General features: G+C 46.7%; 1 protein-coding gene across 12 annotated transcripts in view; it reads right to left on the bottom strand.

Annotated features, from left to right (window-relative positions):
- Positions 1-2,180: 2,180 nt before the first annotated feature.
- Positions 2,181-24,572, bottom strand: part of LOC137605697 (RIMS-binding protein 2) — a 38,645-nt gene continuing 16,253 nt past the window's right edge. The window contains exons 7-34 of one of the 12 annotated variants that reach the window (XM_068330385.1): positions 21,195-21,362; positions 19,882-19,965; positions 19,671-19,760; positions 19,364-19,486; positions 19,176-19,280; positions 18,899-18,949; positions 18,234-18,266; positions 17,872-17,892; positions 16,391-16,571; positions 16,131-16,220; positions 15,533-15,738; positions 14,935-15,044; positions 14,754-14,863; positions 13,805-14,671; positions 13,077-13,228; positions 12,510-12,986; positions 12,047-12,433; positions 11,530-11,685; positions 10,481-11,281; positions 9,894-9,987; positions 8,170-8,309; positions 7,933-8,101; positions 7,190-7,258; positions 6,507-6,554; positions 5,753-5,877; positions 5,582-5,653; positions 5,381-5,497; positions 2,181-4,975 (exon numbers count right to left, since the gene is read on the bottom strand). In XM_068330385.1, coding sequence (XP_068186486.1) covers positions 4,652-4,975; positions 5,381-5,497; positions 5,582-5,653; positions 5,753-5,877; positions 6,507-6,554; positions 7,190-7,258; positions 7,933-8,101; positions 8,170-8,309; positions 9,894-9,987; positions 10,481-11,281; positions 11,530-11,685; positions 12,047-12,433; positions 12,510-12,986; positions 13,077-13,228; positions 13,805-14,671; positions 14,754-14,863; positions 14,935-15,044; positions 15,533-15,738; positions 16,131-16,220; positions 16,391-16,571; positions 17,872-17,892; positions 18,234-18,266; positions 18,899-18,949; positions 19,176-19,280; positions 19,364-19,486; positions 19,671-19,760; positions 19,882-19,965; positions 21,195-21,362 — 5,370 coding nt within the window. In that variant the 3' untranslated portion in view covers positions 2,181-4,651. The remainder of the gene's footprint in view (positions 4,976-5,380; positions 5,498-5,581; positions 5,654-5,752; positions 5,878-6,506; positions 6,555-7,189; positions 7,259-7,932; positions 8,102-8,169; positions 8,310-9,893; positions 9,988-10,480; positions 11,282-11,529; positions 11,686-12,046; positions 12,434-12,509; positions 12,987-13,076; positions 13,229-13,804; positions 14,672-14,753; positions 14,864-14,934; positions 15,045-15,532; positions 15,739-16,130; positions 16,221-16,390; positions 16,572-17,871; positions 17,893-18,233; positions 18,267-18,898; positions 18,950-19,175; positions 19,281-19,363; positions 19,487-19,670; positions 19,761-19,881; positions 19,966-21,194; positions 21,363-24,572) is intronic. The other 11 variants (XM_068330387.1, XM_068330390.1, XM_068330392.1 and 8 more) reach the window with 11 other exon arrangements.

Here is a 24,572-nt window from a genome sequence, read left to right as displayed (position 1 = left end):
AACCCCAAACCTAAAACTTACCTTAAACTTAATCCAAATTAGTTATTGTAAATATTTAGCATGAACGTTGAAGTACCTGAAGTTCTTCAGTTAACCTACTGGCCCCCACGTCGACCCCAGCTACCAGCGGCCTCTGTGGAGCTCAGGTCTGGAGGGGCTCTGAGCTCACGCTTTGGCCCAGGGGGAGCTCAGCCAGTTCAGGCAGGGAGGGGAAGTAGCTGCCGGTACAGATAAGGTCTATCAACAGAGGCGGGGGGGGGGGGTTCTGGAAGGTCCCAGCTCCGGTAGGCCACTGAGACGAGGAGGTACAGTACCAAAACTGCGAGCACGCACACACACACACGCACACACACACACGCACACACACACACACACACACACACACACACACACACACACACACACACACACACACAGTTCAAAAACAGTGAACTTTGACATTAAAATAAATAAGTAACACCTGAAATAGCAGCTGTCCGTCTGCTAATGGAATCATTTTTATGATGTAAGGTTACAGTTCTCTGCAGATGCAGCATTTATAATAATCATAATACAAATAAAGCTTTTTATTCAAAAATCAAGTCACTCAGTTACTGTTTGACATTTACAAGGAATTGAAAACGACAGCTTTCACTTTTAAATTGTAGCATGAATGGCGGTAACCGTCGGTAGTGACCGACGTGTCTGTCGACACACAACCAAGACGGGTTTTTAGACAAGAAAACAGATTAAATTGATTTTTGCATGAAAGATGAAGTCAGTGGATTTTGTCTTCCATCACTAAAAGGGAACAATGACAGCCACCAGCAACCCTTTTAGAAACATGAGGGACAATTTGATGTCGCCTTTCAAGCTGATTAAGACACATCATCTGGTAGAAGGAAATGTGGGGTCGACTAAGGTGTGATAACATTTATTACCGGTACGCTTTGTGTTCTAAAACCTCCTTCAGTGCTGTCAGCGTTTTACAAAAGCGTCTGCAGAAGGCAGAGTTGCGACGGAAGAAGAGGAGGAGAGCGTTTGACTGTTAGACCTCTTCCTGTGGTTGCGTCACGTGTTTCTAGAGGGTTCAAAAGGAGACGACGTCTTCTTGTTCTTCATCCGCTCTTTGGAAGGACAGAAGAGGATCACGAGGCCGGCAGACGCTCACCGCTTCAAGCTGGAGAAAAACCAGTGAAGGTTGAGGTAAAGTTGGATGGACGGTGATTTCCATTTCCATTTTCTTCAGCATTATCTGTTTTTTTTCTCCCCCTGTCTGATCAGGATTGATAATCCTGAACAACTATGACATTAATTCTGAATTCCTTCCACTTCCGCTCAGAAAAACATGTCGAATTGTGGTTCATTTCTTCCTGCAGTTTAATTTTTGAAAAGAATCAACTTTCTTCCCTATTGTGCAAAACCGTTTCATTGTTATCCAACAGTCTGACGACGTTTCTATGCAGTTGACGATCTCATCGACAGAAAAGCTTACTCACGCCTGCTAAAATGGCGTCCTGTAGATAGCGCTTCCTGAAGCCGGTTGGTTCTTTAGCCCCTAAAAAAAAAACTGTGGGCGTCTTTTGTGTTATTTTTATTCATAACTGAAATGTCTGTTAAACTTTACATGTAAATGTCTCAAAATCAGGAAGTGTGTGTTTTCTGTTTTTAGCGAAGGCCGTTTATCAGAAGCGTCGAGAGGTTTCGGTTTGGGGTAAATGTGTGCATCTGGTTGGGAGTGGGCGGGGGGGGTTGGGGAACTGCAGGTGCAAAGGAAGAGAGAAGACGACGACGGAAGATGAGTGGATGTACAGTGCAGTCATCCATAAAGTAGAAAGCACTACTAAACTCCTCGCCACAGTGTAGTGTTTCCTACTTTATGGATGAGTGTACTGTTGGCTTCAGGGAGAGGAGAACCCCACCCCCCCCACCCCCAAACAGGAAGTCGCAAAAAAGAGGAAGTAGCTTTTTCGTCTCTCACGGCCGTGCGCTACCCAGAGTGTTGCTCCATCTACGTCACATGGGCGGCGCGCGGCGGAGAGCAGAAGCTCGCCACTCTTTTTCCTCCGACGTTTAATCTGTCCTGAAAAAAATAAATAAATAATACAGCATCTTGTGCAATAAAAGTGTTTAAAAAATAAAAAAAAGATTTCTGATGTTTTCTGTAGCTTCAAACGTCACAAACGTCACAGACTCAGTGCTTTCTGTGAAAATAGACATCCTTTATTCCTGTAAAAAGATCAATATTGAAAGAAACCATCATAATTTCAAGTCGAGCATCTTCAGTGCACTACATGTTTAGTTAGGGTTCCATCCATCCACAATTCTGAACATGCACAAAAAAAAAAAAAAAACACTGAAAAAAAACCAAACATATTAACAAAATTATTTACAGATGAGTCTCAAAAAGGGTAATAAAAACATGAATATATGAATATATATATATATATATATATATATAAAATAAAAAAAAAAAAAACGTACATCTTCCACTGGTTTCAAAACAATGAATGCAGGTCAGGAAAGACAGAATGTTGTATGAAAATATAACACAAGTCCCAAAAAACTGTTGATTATATACAGACGGCTCGTTCTCGACGAGTCAACGCACACACACACACACACACACACACACACAAATATGACAGTAACACAAATAAGGCCGAACATGGGCATAACCTCAGGTATGCATGCAGTCGATGAACATCCTGTAAACAACGTATTAAGACTAAACAGGGTCTTTCTTTTAAGGCTAAATATGATCAACGGAGCTAAAAACGCTAAAACTGGACCGATCCGGCTAACGGTGGGGCCGCCTACTTGCTACACGGCGGGCGAAGGGTTAACTTGAGCGTTAAAGGCCGTCAAATACAAGATCAGTACAAAATATTCACTGTACATTTCGGCAAGTTTGGAGAATCCACGTGTACGGCGCCGGGTTCTTTTTATTCTTGGCTTCATCGCACCCCCTTAAAAAAACCCCATTCACGACAGATTTTGCCTCGGATTTTCGCTTCAACCGTCCCAAACCGGACCACCGACCGTCCTACCTCCCTCTACGGTCTCTCGTAGCTACGGTAACAAGAAAAGCACCTAAGATTTTGGCATATTCTGCAGTTTTTTTTGTTTTTTGAGAGCTGGGGTAAACGGGTGGCTCAGCATTATTAAGAAGCTACGAGTGAAAACCTGAGAAGTTAGCGAATAAACGTTCACACATAAAACGATCCGATCAGACTGATCGATCAATCGAAACGTCTCTTGTGACTACGTCGTCCTACAGACACACACGTTCAACCAATTCATCCACTCGTGATACGTTCACTCGACACACACGCGCGTCCACGCGGCGCCGTATTGCTAAAGTTGTACCATTTTGGTTTGAAAACAGTCTGTTTGGAGACGCTCACACCAACACCTCAACGTCCCAGGATGTAGTCCGGTCCGGGTCCAGTTCTACCCGGCACCGGTTACCGTTAGTTACACGTGAAAAACACTTGACGTTTATGTTTGGCATGTTGTTTTTGACAGATATTTCTGGGGTAATTTAATTTTAAAATGATGGGACAGGATTCCAGTTATTTTAGTGGTTTTTTTAACCGTTTTTATCGATTTTTTTTATCAACAGTTTTGTGTTTTCTTTAATATATTTGGGAGAATTTACAGATTTTCCCTCACGTTGACAGCAGATTGGATTTGTTTGGGTTTTACGCCATAGCTTCTGCCGACGGGCCTCACACGGTTTCTCCTGCTTTTACAGAACGACTAATAAATCAAGTTGTGAAAAGAGGTAATCGAAAGATAAAAAGATGAGCCACCGATTACCAGATACAACCTCAAACGCTGCAGGCCTCTCTCTCACACACACACACACACACACACACACACACACACACACACACACACACACACACACACACAACCAAAAACTATGTCAGACGTAACATTTAGGCCGGTTGTGACTGTGATCACAAGCATCAAGAGTTCCCGTGGTAACGTCTGTGAAAGGCAAGTTTTCAGTCTCACCAGTGGACTGGGTACTTCTCTCACACGCACACGCACACGCACACGCACACACACACAACCACACACACAAACCTCTTTACACGTAACAGTTTGTTCTTCTTAGTGAACCTAAAACCACCTGACAGCTCGATGGAAGTGATGCTGACAACCGGCCGGGGAGGGGGGGCCGATACCAATAAATAAGAACTGTATAAATACATGAGGGGACATATTTCAAATACATCCGTCTGGGGGGAGGAGGAGTGGGTGTGGGGGGGGGTTAGTGCATTCTTTAGTCACATAGAGGAGGCCGTAGACTGCTGCTGCTCTTCCATCGCTTTGAACAAATAAAGTGGCACCAGTACATGAATGCTAACGCTAACATTAATAATTAGCTGCTTTCTGGGCTGAAGTCTGATCCTGTTTCGATTTATATCCTCTGACTCTATAATATTTTAGAATTAGTAGAATTAGTGTACACTGTGCGTTAACATGCTTCAACATGCGCTCCGACATGCTCGTGTTGATATTGTAGAGAAGTCTAAATGCAGCGGCGGATCTGAGGTGAACGTACGATGGATGCTGCGGTGATGCGATCTGACAGCCGCCGTCTGTCAGATGCTGCGGCGGGGAGAGGAAAGTGCTTTCAGAGGATCCACGGCGCCACGACTTATTCTTTCTTGCTGGATCCCAGCCGTTTGAACAGCTTTTTGCCTTTGGAGAAAAAGCCCTTCTTCTTCTTGCCTTGTGCCGAGCAGTCGGTCTTTGCCGGGCTGTCTGCCGGTGGCGGGGGCGGAGGGGCGTGGCAGGCTTCTCCGGCAGCCGGACGAGCACCGGCGTCCAGATCCGAGGTCGGATTTGCCGGTTTGGGCGGCGGATCTGTGAGTTCGCTCAAGTCGGAGCGAGGAGGTTCCGTCTGGGGGGGCGGGGGCGAGTCCTCTTTAGGTTTTGAGGGCCCAGGATCCTTCAGGTTTGTAGAAGACGTCCATGCAGCCTTCAAGGAGAGAGGAAGACTTAATATTATACTTTACTCTAAGTACATCACTCCAAAAACACAAAATCAAACCAAAAGGAAACACAAAGACAGGACACACACCAATTATCGGAGCTGTGAAACTACAAGTGGCTGCAGGATCTTAAAGGTGGGGGTCAGAACTACAGCTAATGTGGAGAGAGGAGGGCATGAATGGGGGTACACGGAGTCCACGGGTCGGGATCACTGGGCTGCTACAGTCTCGTGTGAAATACTTACGATCACGTCTCAAAGTGAACGGTGCGTTTGTGCTTCTGCAAACGGCGGCGGAATAAATGTGACAGAATTAAAAGAGACGGAACAGAAATAACAAGAAAAAAAAACAAGAAAAAATAAAAGTGAAGACACGTTAGCGCGCTAAGCTACCTGAGATTCCCTCTTGGGCTCCGGTGCAGGCTGAGCGGGGGGTTCGGCCGGGGCGTCCTCCGGTAAGGCCTGCAGGAAGTTGGAGGGCGCTAAGCCCCTGTGTCCGTTCAAGTCTCCCTGGAAGAACGTTTAGCATTATTATGAAGAGTCATCACGGTTAGCATGAGCTAAAAAAAAAACAAAAAACACATGGACCCTTACGTAGAAGAAACCGTCTTCGTCCATGTCGCCCAACACGTGAATGATGTCACCGGCGCTGAAGGTCAGCTCAGCCTGAAGACAAAAAGGTCACAAAAGATGGGGCAGGAAATTAGGAAAACTAGGACAACTCGTTTTCTGAGGAAGAATCTATTACACATGCGCGAGTCTGACCTCTATGTCGGTGTTGGGGGAGCTCTCTCGCGGATCGTAATCAAAGATGGCGACCATCCTGCGGGCGACTGGGGCCGTGGTCCCGCTGGCGGCGGCGGTGGATGCGACGGAGGCCCGGTTGGGATCTGTCAGTCAAACAGAGAGAATGGGAACACTGTGACATCCTGATAATGAGATCATCGACCGTTCCAGTGAGATCATCGACACAAGATCATGGACGATTCCCTCAGCTCCATGCTAAAGCTGAGGAGACGTCACTGCAGCGGGGGGGAAAAAACACAAAGGGAGATGAGCAGTTCTTCGTTTCGGCGTCGAATCTGTTAGTTAGAATAAAGAACTTTGTGTTTAAGTGATGTTTGAGCTGCGAAATGAAAAGTGGAGTTAGGATGAAGGCCTGTTTGACGTGGGGGGGGTTAGTTAGATTTCACTTTATTTCAGAAACACCACTCAGGGTGTCTGATGTTATCTGGATCAAATTCAGATCAAGTTTTGTCAATCGCGTTGTTTTCTTCCTCAACATTCCTTCACTAAATAAATCACTATTCTTTCTTATATACCCCCAATAAATCAAACAGTCCTTCATGAGGACGAATGGAGATGTTATCAGCAGCTAGGATCCAGTCCTCATGCTTAGAACCGTTACACATACACACACACAAAAAAAAAAATCCTGTACATACAGTACATGCTGCATAGAAAACGCGTATCTGGTCATGCAGATGCAAACAGACGGGTCAAAGCTCTGAGGACAAACCTTGGCTGGAGCGATCTACGCTCTCCTCCCAGAGCGCTGTCGACTCTACTAGAAGAGATGAGGCGAGGGGATAAATGAGCGTCAGCGCCATCGCAGAGCGGCAAGAAGTTCACAGAAGTTACAGAATGTCTGAATCGTCACACTGGAAGTCACAGGTGGAGGTCAGAGGGGATGGATGACTCGACAAGGAGGACTTCAGTTCATGTAATGTTTGAGACAAAGGAGCAAAATAACGGCAAAGTGCTTTTTTTTTTTTGTTTTTTGTTTGTTTTCTGCCGACCAATAATCCACTTACTGCCACATTCTGCTGCAAAGTCTCTCCTGGATTACATGAAGATCCAAAGATGGCAGACAGAAAGGACTCTGTTTGTATTTGTATTGTTTTGAATGAATTGGAAGCATTCGGGGCGATTTATCTGCGTGCATGTTTTGAAACGTTTTTAACAATTTTGTAAGGAATCATGATGTGAAACTCAAACTCGTCCAGATCAAAATATTTTAGGAGTGTCATAGGAATAAGATTTTAACATAAAGGCTGGGAAGCTGTCTGATTTCATTATAAACCCCCCCCCACCCCCTACCACCCCGACCCCACTGAGTGAGAAAACAGACAGAAAGAGAAGCAAACCAGGGCAGAGTTCAAGGGGAGAGGTGGGAGGCTGCCGAACGGCAGCGAGACACACCTTTCTTGGATCGTCTCGGTTTCGGCGGTGGAACAGGGCGACGGGGAAGCTGTGCGTGTGTGCGAGCGCCTTCATGGAGTTTCAGAAAGGAATACAAAACAACAACAACAACAACAAAAAAGAAAGGATAGAAACCAAAAAAAAAGAAACACAGAGGTGCAATCGTTGAGACAAGCAGACCAGACAAGAGGAGACAATGAAAAGCCAGTGAAAAGAGCAATTTAAAAAAAAAAAAAAAGACAACCGGTGAGCAGCAGACACGGCAGTGGGGAACACGTGGAAGTGAAAAGGTTAAAAACCATCTGCGAATATCGTTCTAGGAAGAACACAGGAAGCAGAAAGGAAGTGTCAGCCAGGACCGCGGGGCTCGCTAAACCGCTCGCCACAGTTTGCGTCTTATAGACACCTGCGTGAAAACTGCAGCGACAGCAGAGAGAGATGGCTTTTGTAGTTTCCTTCGTAGCGACGCGGCGAACAGGAAGTCATTAAAAAAAAAACGTATCGAATGGCGCCAGAAGAAAAACCGCCGGGGTTCTGTTTCTGACGCGGTTCTGACGTCCGGTCTGATCAGAGGGACGTTTTCTTTCTGCTTCCATTTGTCTGGAAATCTCAAATCTGATGCTGCTACACTCGTGCTGCCGTTTTTCACTTAACCACTTCCCATGTGAACAGCGGTGACATCATGAGTAAAACATCATTCTATCCATTAACACACAGCCAAAATGAACCACAGGTGGACCGACCTATCTTCTCCATGGAGGCCGCCGTGGACAGGAAGCCCTGCTGCAGCAGCTGCTGCCGCGTCTCCTCGTCCTCCACCTGGATCTCAGACACCATGTTACACGGCACCAAGCCCAGACGGCCGGCGGACTCCCCTCGGTAGAACCCGTCCGGGTCTTTATCTCCGTGCACCTGGGCCAGATCGTAAGGTTTATTATCGATCCTTTAAAAGCGAGCCGATCGCTCTGAGCGGATCGTACTTTGATGATCTGTCCCTCGGTGAAGGGCAGCTCTTCCTCGGCAGCGTCAGGATTGGGCGACATGGTGGCCGGATCGTAAGGGAAGAGAGCCACGAAGATGCGAACGTCACCGTCTTTCACCTTTGGCGGATCGATACCACCTATAGAAAACACACACACACAGGAAGAAAATACCGTTTACTGTCAAAATAAAACCATTTGACACACACACACACGTTTGTTTGTGGTCCTCTAACCAAACTAAATCAGTTTCCTGAACTAATCCATAGATCAGGGGGACACATCAGCATAACGGCTGTCCTCAAAGGGCCAGACGTAACTAATAAATGGAACTAAATGTAACTCAATGTAATGTAAAATAAATGTAACTACTCCTAAATGTTAAATTTACTCTGAATTCATGACTTATTCAAGTTACAAACATTACAGTTGCATAGAACAAAATTGTATTTTTGTTTCTCTGTTCTAACATAAATCCTTTTAATTTGTCAGGTTCTTAAACCCACAGAAGTCCATCAATCAAGGATCAAACTATCAATCAATGAAGAAAAATAACATCAGACACAAGTTAGGACATTAACTTTGTTCAAAACCTTTTTTCCGGAGTTAAAATGGGCTGAATTACTGCATTGTGGGAAATGTAGTTTTGCTCAAAGCACACTTTTGACCTATTTACTTTGAGACACTCTGACTTTTAAGATCTCGTGGGCCACATTAAATGATGTGGAGGGCCACATTTGGCCCCTGGGCCCTGATGGTTTGTGATAGCTGTTCTTGAATGTTCCAGGACTTCTTCCCAAACCCTGCTGGACTCTGATGTCAGCTTGGAATCAAGATCCAAAGCCCATTCTAGCATCACAATAACTTTTGTGTCTCAAGTATTTTCTTGTCACTTTGCACACAAGCTTTGCTGAACCCTACAGTGTAGCCCCTCCCCACCAACACACCAACCCACCAACGCCATGAACGCCGTTAGCCGACACAGTCCCGGCCCTCAAAGAGGTAATCAACCTCAACAACTGATCCTAAGCCGCGTGAGCCGTCTGACAAACGTGGCGCTCATTCGAGCAAAAGGCGGAACAGAGTTGGACCCATTTACCGGTCTGACTCGGTTAAAAACGCGCCGATGCAAATGTTAACGACGTTGTGAGGTCACAGGTCATCTGAAAATGTGACTGGAGGTGGATTTTCCGACACGTTCTCGATGCGTTCGGGGAGATTCAGTCATCTGTGGCAAGAGTCACGGGCCGACGGCTCGCCCACTTTCACATCCTCACCCGTGTTGTTTTGTCGCTCAGACTGAACTTCTTACTGCTCCCCTTCCTCTATCTTTGTGGATCTCTAAGATGTCCATCTTTAAGATTTTTTAGCGCGGTGTCCACCGTGCACCCCCCCCAACGTGCAGCGGAAAATTTCAGCTTTGCTGAAGCCGCTTCCACGCCGCAGGCTGCGTCTCTGCCGGCTAATCACGGTGACTATTTTAATTTCTGTCACTTCCTCCTGTCATGACAAGCCACTTTGGGGTTAAGCCGGTTCTCAGCTTAGTAGGCTCGGTGCAGGTGCAATACCCCCCCCCCCTCCCATCCTACACAAGGTTTAAATCTGACTGTCATGTGTGAGAAGGGGGGAAACTCTGACGTGTCTCCTTCACATCATACGTGCAAAACCAAAGAGACGAAATGTAATTCAGAGAAAACAGAAGAAACAGAAGCCAAGTCTCTGACCTTTGAACTGCCTGGCCTGTGAGCACGTGGTGGACGGCTCCGCCTGCGCCCCCCAGGATGGACCCGCTTCAGCTGGAGGGATCTGACCGGCCTCCTGCTCAACATATAGGGAAAGAAATGAGATGATAAATCTAAAATCTAACCAAAATATTTATTTTTTTTAGCTCGACAGCGGTGTCAGACCGAAGCCATCCACTGCAGGAGAAGGGAGCATTGACTCATGGGGGGCAGGAAGTTGGTTTTTGGGGCGCTAACACAGTGAAACAGAGGGAGAACTCGTTCAGCTACACTTTGGAACGCAAAATGTTAGAAGCTTTAGGAGCCGCTGGGCGACGATGAACCGATTTTAGCTTTTTTTTTGCCGCGACCGGCTGGAAAAATGTGTTCAAAACAACCAGAATCCATCAAATCAAACACAAAATGTGCTTCCTGCCCCCCCTCTGTCCACCTGTTATGATGCCAAACACCGTCAACTTGGGGGGGGGGTGGAGTTAGGAGCTATTCGAGGCAGGCGTTAGCAGGGTTAGCTGCACGCTGCTACGGGAGAAACAGGAAGGGGCGGGGACAGTTCACGCTGCGTTATTTACCAGCGAATCGGCCTTCAGCCCCCGGCGGTGGGGAGGCCTGCCCCTCTCCGTTTGAGCCCCCTCCCCCCACCACTCAGAGCTCATCCGCTCCGCCGCCGCCGCCGCCCCCACGGGACGATACTCGGCGGGTTCCTCGTTGTCGTCCGTGCCGTAATCCACATCGATTTCCACCTCGCGGCCGACGGACGGCCTGGAGGTTCGTGCCGCTTTGCTGACTGGGTGGGGTCTCGGAGGTGGGGGGCCGTAAGTGAGGTTGGCTGCCGTGGCGACGGTCATCTGCCTCCTGAGCATGGCCTCTCTCCTAAGGCGGTCACCGAGCCCCCTGAGCAGAACTTTGCTGTTGGGGGTCAGCTGGGACGGGCAGCGAGCCAAGGGACGCCTGCTGGGGGGGCCGTCGTATAAACCGCTGGCGTCGCCTTCAGGGTAACCCATGCTGTCGACCGGGTCTGCGTAGTGAACCCTGTGCTTGGGCTTCACCTGTGGGGGTCTGTGAGCGGGTAAAGGCTCTCTGGTGGGGGGTCTGGGATCCTTTTTGGGATGGGGGTGCTGGGGGGGGCAGTTGGGGTGATGAAGGTGACGCTGAGGAGCGCGGTGGAGACGTTCCGAGTCTCGAGGCTGGAGGTGGCGCCCCCTGGAGCGGGGATGACCGCGGTGGGTCAAACGGTCGTCCTGACTGCTGTCCTCCTCCTCCGTCAGCTCGGGGATGCTGAACAGCTGCGTGTTGGGACAGACCTGGGGGGGCAACTTGAGGATCCTCTCAACAACATCCTCGTCGCTGTCCCAAGTCTCCGAGTTACGCGACTAAAAGGTCACGAGGTCAAAGTACGCAAGGAGGGCGAGACGGTATCGCATTTACCAGTGAAAATAAAGGAAGAGGAGACGAAACAGGAAGCAAAAAGAAAGAAAGAAGAACACAAAAAAACTGAATTATGCGTGCTTGAAATGTGTCATTGGAAGACATGCAAAAAAAAAGCACTTAATTCTGCAAAATATTTGAAAAAAAAGAAGCATATTTAAAATGTAGTGCACTTATTTTATTTATTTTTTACCCTGTTAGCTCCGACCGCGTAGCCTCTGGCTCGTGCTTCACCAACGTGGTCGGAGTAAAGGTCTTCCTCCTCTTCCTCCAGGATGTCAGACAGATCTGAGCGGCTGTTGTCTGCGTGGTAGTCGCCTTGAGGCTCCACCAGCACCCGGCCGCACTTCTGCAAAGCAAAAAAAAAACAAAAACACGTTTATCATTCAAACTAAATGTGTAGGAAAAGAAAAGTTCAATAATAATATGTTGGAATTTATCAGTAAAATAGAAGTTGAAGCTTTATCCACATGCGTACAGGTCCAAATACATTTCTATCCACCCTTTCTATTTGTGTGCCTCTATATGTGGGTGTATCATGATAAAAAAACATGAAATATATTTTAAAAAATAATAAAAATGTCTGATTCTTGTAATATGTGACTGTGATGAACGAGTATTTTTAATATTTACTGTTTTTACCCATAAATCTGATTCAGCTTGTTAATTTTTTTTTCATTTCAGGCACGTGTCGACACAACAACCCCGACCTGCTGCGTCCTGCCGAACGCCGGCTCCTGGTCTTGTCTCAAGAACTCCTCGATGGACACCAGGCGGGTGTTCTCTTGCTCCTCGTCTACCTCCGACTCCAGCGGTGATGAGCAGGGGGGTCGGAGTACGTTAGTGTCCTGAGGGTTGAGGAGGTCTGTGATCGGTGCTTTGGGCGGCGTGGGGACGCGCTCTGGCGTCCCCAGCTTCTCGCTGGGGTCCTCGATGAACTCAGTGATCGACGGGAACGGGCAGATCATTCCGGGGCTGTCGGCGTCTCTTTGCCGCTCCAAAATGTTTGGTGTCGCCGTCACCGCCGACTGTGCGGACGCTGGCGGCACTGCCGGGATCGGTTGAGGCGCCGAGGCGGTGGGGGAGGTCACATTAATCTGGTGATGAAAAGGAAGGAGATGTATCACAGTTTAAAAACCTCAGATCCAGACTGAAGTTGTGAAGATTTTTTACCACTGGAGGTACGTTGGAGGCTACCGACAACGGAGCCTCGCACGCAGCCAGAGCAGCAGCAGCAGCAGGGTTGGCCCAGGCGTTCACATAGCAGGACGATGGCAGGAGCTCTTCTGAGTGGAGGGCGTGAGGAGGATTGGCAGCAGCCCCCGCTGGGACGCCGGCGATGTGCGCCTCCGGCGGCAAAGAGCCGGGCAGCGTGCAGACTTTGGCAGCAGAGTTCCCGTAGATCGGGGGTGAGGGCAGGTTACTGGGATTAATGGGAGGGCAGGGTGGAGGTGGCACGACTGGGGCGGCGACGGCCGGGCCCGCCATGATGGCGGCCAGCTTGGAGGGCACGTTGACAGGAAACGAGTCGCAGGACTCCCCGTGAGCGGAGGTGGTCCGAACGGTGAGCTCCTGAGCCGCCTGCAGGGACTGGATCTGAGACGGGCCCAGCAGAGCGCTGCCAGCGGTGGGGGAGGACACCTCCAGCACCTTCAACAAGAGGACGAGAGACAGTTTTAGATTCCCCCGTCACCGTACAGACGGACGCACGAAAATAGTTTTAAAACAAGAGGTTCTTGCTTTTTTCTTGTCGGCATATATCGTATATCCGGTGACGCGGACTCCGTTGGAGGTCCCGGCGGCGTCTATGGTGACGGGCAGCCAGCTGATGTGGGCGATCCCCGGGGAGGGACCGTGTTCCAGCTGCACGTCCAGAGGAGCGTCAGGAGGACCTGCGGGGGGATTGAACGCATCACAAGGCAGCAGGAAGCGAACGCAACACGAGGGAACGCTTCCCAACAAACACTATTCACTCAGACTGAAGTTAAAGGGACGCTGGGGGGGGGGGGTCGTCACTACGGGTAAATAGTTCTACCATCGAGAGAAATACCGTCTGGGGCTACATGAGAAATTTAGAGATGGTGTACCTGAGTTCCCCAACTGTGGGCATGAAACTTAAAGCAAATTCCAGTTTAATTTTTGGAGAAATGCATCCAGAAATCTAACAGTCGACACAAATAAAAACGTTCGGCGACGGGTTTATTCAAGAAAATAAAGACACTGATAACTGGGAGCAAAAAAAAAAAAAGAAACGTGACGACAAACCGACATGAAATCATGATTTAGATGTGACCCCCGATTCGGGTCCAACCTTTAAAAAAGGTGTCAGATTTTATGCATGCTCATAATGAAACGATAAAACTAACACTCCTTGTGTTGCAGTGAGCGCTCACTCTTTTGTCACGTTTTCAATGTGACACGGAGAAAAAAAACCGGACTTATTGATTTATTGATTATTGAATCCTGACCTGCCATCAGTGTGGTGAAGGTGACCGTAGCGCTCCTGTGTTCGCGCCGCTCCACGGGTAACTCCCACGGCGTGCGGTGCGGCCGCGCCTCCACCTTGACCGTGTAGTGCATGCTGGGTAAGAGGTTGTTGAGGCACAGCGAGCAGCAGCCGGCCTTCACCAGCTCGCACTCCTCCTCGTTCAAGGACACAATGTGCACGTAGTTACTGTTGCTAGGCAGCCAGGTCAGGTTGGCAGAGGTGGCGGTGATCCTCTCCACGCGCAGCTGCGTGGGCGCCACGCTAACGTCCCGCCCGACCAGCAGGCTGCAGCGCATCAAGTCGGAGGGGCCCTTTTCCGTCAGGCTCTGCACGGACACCCGGTAGGCCTTGAGGTTGATGTCCAGCCGCTCCAGCACCGCTTTGGTCTGGGACCCGAACGGCACGTTGAGCCGCAGCTCCTGGTCCACGAACACGTTATAGCTCCACACGTTGCCCCACCCGGCCGGCACCAGCGGGGGGTCCCAGCCGATGATGATGCTCTTGGCGAGCTGTTTGATGAGGGTGAGCTTACGCGGGTAAGGCACGACATCCACTCCCACCTCCTCCAAGTCCAAGTCCAGGCCGTTGGTGAGGGGGGCTGGGGCAGCCAAGGCCGGGGCGGGGGCCGACGCTGGAGCGGGGGCAGGGGCGGAGGAGACCTCCGTCCGTTCCGTGACGCCCGAGTGGAGGTGATGCTGGTGGCTGGCACTGTGCAGGCTGTTGTCTAGCAGGGAGTTGTGGGAAACGTCCCCCGTGCATGGCTGGTGGGCGCTCATGACGTCGTCGTCCGACACGCGCTCCACGAAGTTAGAGGGGACCAGCCCCCGTCGTCCGTCCATCAGCTCGCCTGTGAGGAGCGAGGGAGTAAAACACTCAATAGTTCAGAGCAAAAAGAAGCATTAAAAACTGCAGAAACGACGAAGACTCGCCTTCGTAGAAGCCGTCGTCGTCCATGTCTCCGTACACGTAGATGTACTCTCCAGCGGTGAGCGGCAGCTCCACTTCAGGGTTGTCATTGGGGCCGTCGTACGGATTATAGCTGGGGAGAATTAGGATATTTTTAATAACAAATTTTAAAAAAGTAGGAATAAGACGACATCATCTATTTACCTGTATCTTGCGATGAAAACCTGTAGCTTGGCCGCTCCCCTGCTGGCGGCGGCGTACGGCGCCGGCGCCACGTCGATGTCCAGCTCCTCCACTTCACTGGCTGTGTCCACCTGAGGAAATCCATACACAGCAGTTACACACGATACCGTAAAGAGAGGTTATATATTTAGAGCTCCCTGGGGGGGGGGACCTTTTTCAAGGATAATCACAAATACTACTGTACAACCTTCATAATCCGGCGAACGGATTATCTCACTAAATATGAGCTTGATGGAGCTGCGTGCAGACGAGCGACCGGATGAACGGACCACCGACCCGCCTGGCGTTGCAAGATTCTCTGGAGAGTTCGGCGCGACACGATGACTCAATAATAACAGCGGGTTCAAAACGACTTCTTTATGAACGACGTCTTTAGATGCAGTCTCTCGTGAGACGACAGAGGGGTTAAAAAGGAGGGCTTTTTAATCCACTAAATCCACAACGATCAATGTGATCCTATGCTGCTGTCTTGGTAATCTTGATGAGCAATCTGCCCCGTCTCCTAAATCAAGACTTTCATTCATTACGTTGATGGATTGTTTTTTCCCTCGACCGTTACCTCGTGCGTCGGGCTGGATTTGTGCGGACTGAGGTGCGTTTCGGACTTGGGGGTGAGGTGCGCGCCCTCCGACTTGCTGGAGGAGGAGGCCGACTTGCTGATGCTGATGGTGGGCAGTTCGCGGTGCTTGGTGACGGGCGATCGCTCCGCCCTGGACAGCCCCGCGGCGTGAGGGGTGGCCCCCAAGCGGAGAGCGGCGGCCACATCTGAAGAGAGAGAGAGAGAGGAGAGGATAATACGTAATCCGTGACTTTGCCGACACCCCCCCGGCCCCCTCTCTCTGGTTAACCTGGATGAATCCATGAGCAGCGAGGTGGGTGGGGTCACGGGGTGGACATGCAGGAGGCTCAAGGTTGAACCTGGCTGATTAAACAGCGGAGGAAAAAAAATCCTGTCTCCATCTGTCTAAGGTGAAAGGTCACGCTACCTTGAGGCAATGTGTGTCACACCAACACCGTTAAGGGGCTTAGCGGGTTCACTTCTCACCACAGCCCTCGTGCGATGGTGAGCAGCACAGACCGTATGGGTGGGATGACGGGGTCGAACATGCTATGCTTTTGTGTGACCCAACACAGTTTCATGCGTGACGGATCGTTACCCTCGGGGCAGGGGAGAGTTTCACCTCCCTCCAGACTCCAAAAGGCTATTTCACCCAGAGACACCATATCCCACGAGGCATCAGTGCCGTCTACAACACATTAAACAGTGCAGGATGAACAGTTTGAGTACAGTCAGCGCTCCCTTTGGCCCGATTCCTCCTGGATGTTAAGCAGTGGTGCATCTGACCGCAGTAAAGTAAAAATCCATGACTACAAAGTGTTTGGGGGGGTTGGGTTTCTGGGCGGCGTCTCGTCTCACCTCGCTCGGTCGTCAGGCCCACCCCATTGGTCAGAACAGAGAGGCTGGGGTTGTTAAGGAGCTCGGAGCCGGCCAGGTCCACCTTGGAGGCCTGCAGTCGAAACTTCTCCAACTCTTTTGACAGCAGACCGAACTGTTCGCTCTGGCTGCGACATTTCTCCTCCAGGTCTCGTACCTTCGACTGGACGTGCGAGAAACACACTCTGTGAAGACGCTTTCTATTCTTTTGCTAAGTAAATTTACAAAATCCACCTCTAAACACCATAAAAGTTATCGCTAATCATCGATCCATTTTGGAGTCATCTTTTGTTGTTTATTATGTCTTTTTTCAAAGTACAAAAACCAAGTTATGTAAAGCTTTGCTTCACACTGTTATATCAACACCTGGTGGTGTGTTATAAGGTGGATTTGTGCTTTTGTCTCCTCAGTTGTGGAACATGTGGACCTCGCTTTCATGACAGGGCAACGACCGGAGCAGGCGCAACACATAACGTGTGACCATTTGTCTGCCTTATCATCTGAATTATTGTTGTCGTCAGAAGCTGCTGTTGTAGTTCTGACGCTCTCTGAGCTATATTCGCTCGTGACACGCCCTTTTGCACATCGCGCTGCAGCACGAAACAAATAAGAAACGCAGCTGTGCTCGACAACGCACCAAAGATGTGCAGAGCCGTATCCGTCGTTGCACTCGCATGAGTCCACTGAGGCCTTGTGGGTAAATTTCCATCCCTGTCAAGCAGAAACCTTTAATGCTCATAAGGCCTAAGGCTATTATGTCGTTTGAGAAATGTATTTGTGGTTAAACGTAAAGAACGGCACATTGAAAACATACAGGAAGTACTTCACGGTTTAGCATCAGGTTTCTGCAAGTCAGACCAAACATTAAATCCAAATTAAAACAAGATTTAGAGGTTCGGTGGACAGAAAAAGGGAAATAGAGGCGAGTAGATTTAGAGAGTTAGCAATAGTTATGAGAAGTTGTGCTTCTGTGTTTTGCTGCAGGCTTTGCACAGAAGATTCTACATGTGGTTGATTTCACTTCAGGTTGTGGTGGGAGTTTCCAGGCTAATCTGAAAAAAAAAAAAACCGTCTCTGCACAAAACTGTCTGAGCAACATTTCCTGTTAGCGCTCATCGACTCAACGCCCGGTCTGCTGTCATTCTAGCCACACCGAACCGTATCGAAGACTCATTTACAGACAGAAAACTGACAAACATGCACACACCACAGACCGCATGCAAATGATACACACACACACACACACAGACACACACAATTCAGTAACCTAAAAAAAAAAATTATGAACAGATAGCTTGGGATGCTCTAATGCAAAAATGCATCAAACTGGTGACGTTCAGTCGCCTCAATGGGCTTAAATGAAGGTAAATGGGGGTTGGTTGTTGGTTTGATCTACAGGAGCTGGAGGGCTTTTTGTGATAAGATAGAAGATAAAGATAAGATAAATGGTTTAAGAGCAGTACCTGCATGCAGTCCAGTGTACTCTGGTTAGCAAGAAGATAACACAAAAGGAAAGAAAGGAAGACAGTAAACACATGCTTTAGAAACAATCTAAATAATGTGAACACAGCAGAAACACAGCAGTCTGAGAACAGGAAGTCTCGTCTCTCAGGAGTCAACATCTGCTCTTTGAAATAACACAAATTCTCGTTGCGTCGTCGTGAAGATATTTCAAAATGCAGCATTGACTCGGCAACAAAGCTCAAACAGACTTTCTCCGGGTTTAAATAGAAGCAGAGAGCGAGAAAGAGAGACGGAGCAGGAGGAAGGAAATGAGCCGTTTGCGTTTCGAGCAGCAGCAGCAGCAGCAGCAGCTATACTCTACCAGCTCCCTCTGCAACACAAGCTGAGTCAACTCCTAAAATAAAATAATACACACTTCATTTAGGAACAAAATTGTGACAAAGGGGCACAGAAAGACACTAAGAGATGCGTTTATCTACTGTGGATGGTGATGTTTGTGTGTCAGAATAGGAACCAGTCACACAGATTGTCTGGATATGTTTTGAATTGAAAATGTTACGCTTACAGTCATCTTAAATATCACACGTGAACAAAGAAGCAAAGGTGTTCTGGTCAAATGAAGTGCTACAAGTACTTCCTGTAAGCCTTTCTCTTCCAAGAGACTATTATACTTTAAGTCCACGCTACTTTAAGAGCAACGGGACTGTCTTTTGTCCACTTAGCACAAATGGATGATGAAATATGTGTTCTCTTTTGGGTGCTGGGATGATAAAGTCCAATGCATCATCAAAAGGGTTTATCTCGTCACACAGGAAGTTCGCTTGAGCAAGAAGGAAACGCTGAGGAAGTTTGAAGACTCCTCTGTCTCATGATGGGGGTAACTGCGTTAACTACTTTTATTTCTATTTCAGTCAATTCTTGGGGCTTTAGAGTGTGTGACAATAAAACCATCACATGATATAAAAGTCATTTATCTCATTTTCTTTTATTTGCCGAGTCGTCACAGTAATCCGATTACACGCTTACCTCCAGCATCTGAACCACTCCCTCATGCTCCCTCTTGGCAAATAACTGAGCCTGAAAATAAAAAAAGACATTAGAGTCAGTGTACGGATTGTTTGGAAAAAGTCGAAATCTCATTACAGACGGTTGTGCTGATAAACGCGCCGCTTCATTCGCGTCCAAAGGTTGCCTCCTGCTGGACAAAACCTCTGAAAGCAACCTCAACAACACGCAGGTTGTGATCTGAAGGAGAAAATTCCTTTTGAAATGTTTAAGCTGTAGAAGAGGCAGTGGTTCTTACCCGCTGTAATCGTTTGATCTCATCCTGTTTGAACTTAAGTATAGCCAGTGCCTGCTCATGTTCCAATTCCAGCTGCTGCCTTCGCTCGGCGACCTCTCGCATATGCTGTCCAGAGAGACGGCCACGGTTTTCAAGCAGCACGGTGAAGACGGTAACAATAAAATACATGTATCTGACCCCGACGCTACCTTTAGGACCTGCTCTAGGTTCTCCAGTTTGGCACGGAGTCTCTGGTTCTCCTCGAGAACTGAATTGTGTTGAGCGGTCACTTCAGAGAGATCTTCCCTCAGCTCCTCATTCTCAGCCCGAGTCTGAGGAGCAACAACAATTCATTTTACAAGAACATTACGTTCAGTTTTGTGGTCATCATTATTTCATTTGACAAATATAAAATCATAGATTTCATGTGCTTGTGATGTCACAGCATCCCCAGATTCCAGTCAAAGTAAAACATTAAAGAATTGAGAATCGTTTTAGAGAAAAAGTCGGACAGACCTGGTCGAGCAGCTGCGCCTTCCTCCTGAGGAGATTCGCCTCCTCCTTTAGTTGCTCATTTTTGCCTCGTTCATCCTCAAGTTGGCTCTCCTGTTACCAAATCACAAGACGATGTTCCAAAATGTTGTCCCGTCCATCATGATAGCGAGTCCGCGACAGGACAGCTTTAAACCGAACCGGAGCACAAGAGAAGGAAATACTGGAGACTCACCAAATCCAGACATCTCTTCTGTCGCTTCTTTACTTCATGCTCGAGGTTTTCACATTCTTTCCTCTTTTTGCTCAGCTCAGTTTCCTTCAGACAATCAGAACAGACAAAAAGGTTAATTGCAGACGATGATATCATCACAACACAGGAGACACCTAATCTCACGTAAACATATAGACACACTGCATGAGAACAAAACCTTGATGTGATGACTTGAGTTCATATATTGTGAGAGAATACATTGGCTTTAGTTCTCATACTGACCTCTGTTATGATTGCAATGAGGTATTACAAAGCTTAGCATCCTTTAATTATTCTAAATGCAGCTTACATGCAGGACCAGCAGAGGAAAAATCAGCTTATTTCAGCTTGACCACAGGACCTCAATCAAGTATTACTACTGTGTCCGTGTGTGTGTGTGTGTGTGTCTGTGTGGGGGGGCTACAGAACAGACAGGCTAATTCAGACCACCAGCAGCTGACTGGGAGACAAACTGGACCGATGACACAGCAAGACATCCGTGTCGTTGCTGCAGATGCAAGTGTCTCGATTGAATAAACTGAATGAAATTCATCCACGAGCGTCTCTGATAGATTAGATGTAGAGTCCAGCCCTGCTACCAGCATCGCTAGCGCAGCTAAAAATATCACCTGCGTTCTATCTGGGCTGACGGCGTTTCTGGGACAGAGCTCGGTGTTTGTTCCACATCTGTGAGCCACTTAACCCACCTAACAGGTCCCACTTTGAGACGTTTTCGCGCCGACGCCTCGCGGTCATTCTCCAACACAAGACATCTGAGATATTTCCATTATGTCCACTTGGTTTAATTCCACTGAGTTCCTGCCGTGTTGTGTTTGAACTACAAGCACAAAGATCAGTTCATCTCTGGGATTTCCATTTTCCATCCCGACCAAAAATAAATAAATAAATAAAAAAAACTCAACTGAGAGAGAATATTGTCCATTTGAGCCATGATGCCGACTTGTACAATCAGGCAATGTGCTTCTGTCCCGTTTCCAAGGGACACGATCAAAATAATCCCAGCATTACATAACAAATCTGAACATAGTTTTTTCCCCTTTAGTGGACGTCAGATGAAGTCACAGCGCTTGGATGCAAGTTTCCCCTGAAAAGGCAGAGCGGTCAGGAACGTAGACGCTGCACGATAAGCTAGTTTTGGTTGCTAGGCGACGTGTCAGATCCTGATGAAGGGGCTGATTTGAACCTAAGCTTTAAAAACCTCCTGATTCCAGCAGCAAAAAGCACGAATGTGGTCAAATAACACGCCGTTATAATATTTATAATCCAGCGCTCACCAGAAACGTCAGGCTCTGCTCCTCTGTGGGCTCCGCTCGATGGAACGGGGTGGGGCTGAGGCCCGGCTGGGGGGTCACACTCACCCCCAACTCCTCCTCCTCGCCGGGAGTCTTCTCACACCTTGATGGAGCTTCATCTAACACCACACACGGGGTCTCTCCTGCAACCTGAGGGGGGGTTCAATCATCCTGTCAGTCGCAGTGAATAGCATCTGTTTTAAAGCGTGAGCTTTAAACTACTGTGGAAAAAGAACTGTACAGGAACACCAAACATCCACCCCCCACCCCCAACTGTGGGTGAAGGATTAGCAGCAAGCCTCCTTCCTAGTGGTCCAACTACAATCAATGAATAATCCTGGGGTTTGGGGGGGGGGATCCCTCTGTCCTGCAACACATCAGCAGGAAGCCCGTCCCTTCTAATTAGGCGGTATGTAATGATTCAAACGCCTCACAGCGACTCACTAATGACTCACTGTTAGAATTCAACGATTCACCCTTCTTGGTGGGGGGCGGGCTGACATTGACCAAAGGTTAAGAGTCGGGAATCAGTGTCTAATTTTAGTGCAAACCTACTTAACCTGAGAGTAGAACTGTGGAAGTGCAACTAAGGCCGTGACCCAATAACAGGATCAATGGTGATCTGTCACGTGCTGCCAAGGAGACCTCCTCTTCAAACCTGTGTCTCTCCTGTTTGGTGGATGTTCATTTTTTACTGTAATATTAATATCAATAATTTTAATCTAAAATGAAGACATGGCTTCTATTAATTGAAAATAATTTTTTAGGGAAAGTGAGAACACAAAAGAATCAGGGACATTTGGGACTTATTTTTCTTTTCCAAACCATATGGTGACGATGGGCTGAGTGGGCTGGAGTAAGTTTACATCTTCTAAGAATGAAGTAAAACTTATTCAACTTAATTACCTGTATGACAGGCAAAGTTAAGGAGATTAAAAAACCTTCATAAAAGCTCCATGCAGTTAATCAAGATCCCTGAAAGGTCCGTCAGGATTTCAGAATTCCCCTACAAAATGATCGTGGAGAAATGATCATTTATTTCACATTTTAATCATAAATAAAGATAAATATTGTGTTCAGTATTTGACTGATTTTTAATAATAAATGGCTGCACTAGCCTGCAGGAAACAGATCATGTCAGCCTAATGAACAATGAAGCTAATTCAATTGCTAAAATGATTTATTAATCTGGTCCTTTCGTATTAATTTCTAATTAATAGTTTGCCACATATGCTCAAGAGCATAGACAGAAACATTAACTCTGCATGCATTTGCTTTTATTTTTACATCCATATCATCCACGATCAACTCCTCACTTTTTTTTTTTTTTTAGATAAAGTCACTTTCCCATGATTCCCACTTCCCTTTGCTGAGGTCAGCAGCACATCATCGATAACAAACACTTGTAGTTAAAAACAATAGCTTGCAGCCAGAAAATAATAGCTGTGAGATTGCGGACATCCCTAGAGCAAGCTGTGAAAGAGAGATATGTTGACAAGATAAGGTTAGTCAGCAATAAGTGGAGAAAAGAGCGCAACCGGGTATTACATATCATGACATCAGCAATTATTTAGTTGTAACCAAAGTGCTGACACATGGGAAGATTTTAAAGCTAGTAAGACTTTAGAAATCCTGCGATCACTCAGAGTTTTGCCAGGTGAATTATGTTCAACGTTTGTTGAGAGAAAGAAGACTGGAGCAGAAACTTGATTAATCCATCGCTAACAGCTAATCTCAGGATATCACCTCCATTTATTAAGACTTGCTTTACCCTTCTAGCTATCCTCATTTCTGACTTCGGGGGTATTGAAGAACACAGTATTGTGAAAAATCAGTTTAACCATCTGGGACACACAAAATATCATTTTATGTTGTTCTGCCTGCTTAGATTCCTGGTGAACAGGAAAACTAGCTTGTTAAAATATGTTCTAAAGCTTGAAATGACAAATGTATCCCCTTATGACAAAGATAAATCAATACTGGTGCAGCGCAAAACCCCAAACTCTGATCATTCTAGAACATCAGCTGTTTTCTTAAGCATTAAAATATTCTCATTGCATCATATATTGCTGCTGGTAAACTGGCCTTTAAAAGAGCATCACTTTTAATGTAAATACTCTATATCTGTATATATCAGCGTGATGTAATTCTGACACAGTTTTGATGACTGGGCAGAGGCGGAGTGTTACGTAATCGCTCATTTATACAAAGTTGTGGGGAATAAAGGGACTGGCGCAGAGAGCATTAGATCACGGCTTAGCCTTTTATGACTCATTTAAAGGTTTATTTTTCAGCACAGTAACCTAACAAAACTTAGTGACACTTAGAAAAGACATGTGCATGCAGTTTGTTCAGCTGTTTAGCTACACCCAACACTGATATAGATAAATAATATTAAAATAAGTCATGTGTCAGCAGTTCCTTTCTGGACAAACCTTAAAAAGGCATGTTTTTATTGTGAGGGTCCATTTTTATTGAAAAAAATTCAACTAATTTTTCCTTTCCTAACCCCAATGATAACCTTTACCATTTGTCAGTCACAGTAGCAGTTACTTTATATAATAAAATTAGGATTTCTACGGCAAAAAGAATCAAATCAACCTCCAGAGCCTCTCATTCATCCAGATGATTGAAAGAAGGAATTATTATGTGTTCCAATCCAGCACCAAATGGAGAAAACCTCTGTAACCTATAGGATATTTAAAGTGTAAAACATCACACGTGTGATTGGATTACGACGTAAAAATGTATATAACATTATAACATAATCTGTATTTGCAAGGATTTTGTCCAGGTTTTAAAATTGAATTCTCATTTCAGGACAGCAGGTTATGTTTACATTTCGAATGCTTTATTTCTTGACATGTTGAAGGTTACTGTCCTCAAACCATCTTATCAGGCTGGAACAAAAATATATTACAATTAACCTGTCCATAGATGAATTATAAACAACCAGGAGATGTCATTATTTACATGTTAATAGTAAAATAAGCATTATCTTAAATTATAACAGTTCCATTTGTCAAAAGTTTAAAGTTAATAATGTCAAGTCACAAAGTACTTTGAATCCAAGCTGCAGACAAATAGTCCTTGTTTGTCAAAGCTACAGGAATCAAGATAAAAACTTGCTGTAATTTTGAGTCCATAATTTTATGGCGATGCAATAAACACATTTTCAATCCCCGCTACCAAACTGCAGAAAATTAATCATTTCTAGCATGTATGTTTGTTTTATTTTAGATACAGGACTGGAAACACATTAGCATTTGAATGAGGGTTTTAATCTTAATGTATGTGGGCTTCAGTATTTTACGTATAACTGATGTCTGTGCAGGTAAGTCGAGTTTTCAGTCAGTATAA

This window comes from Antennarius striatus, chromosome 13 (genome assembly GCF_040054535.1).
Source record: "Antennarius striatus isolate MH-2024 chromosome 13, ASM4005453v1, whole genome shotgun sequence".
Taxonomy (NCBI): domain Eukaryota; kingdom Metazoa; phylum Chordata; class Actinopteri; order Lophiiformes; family Antennariidae; genus Antennarius; species Antennarius striatus.
The sequence above is the reverse complement of the archived record's forward strand: the minus strand, read 5'-3'. Positions and strand labels throughout refer to the sequence as shown.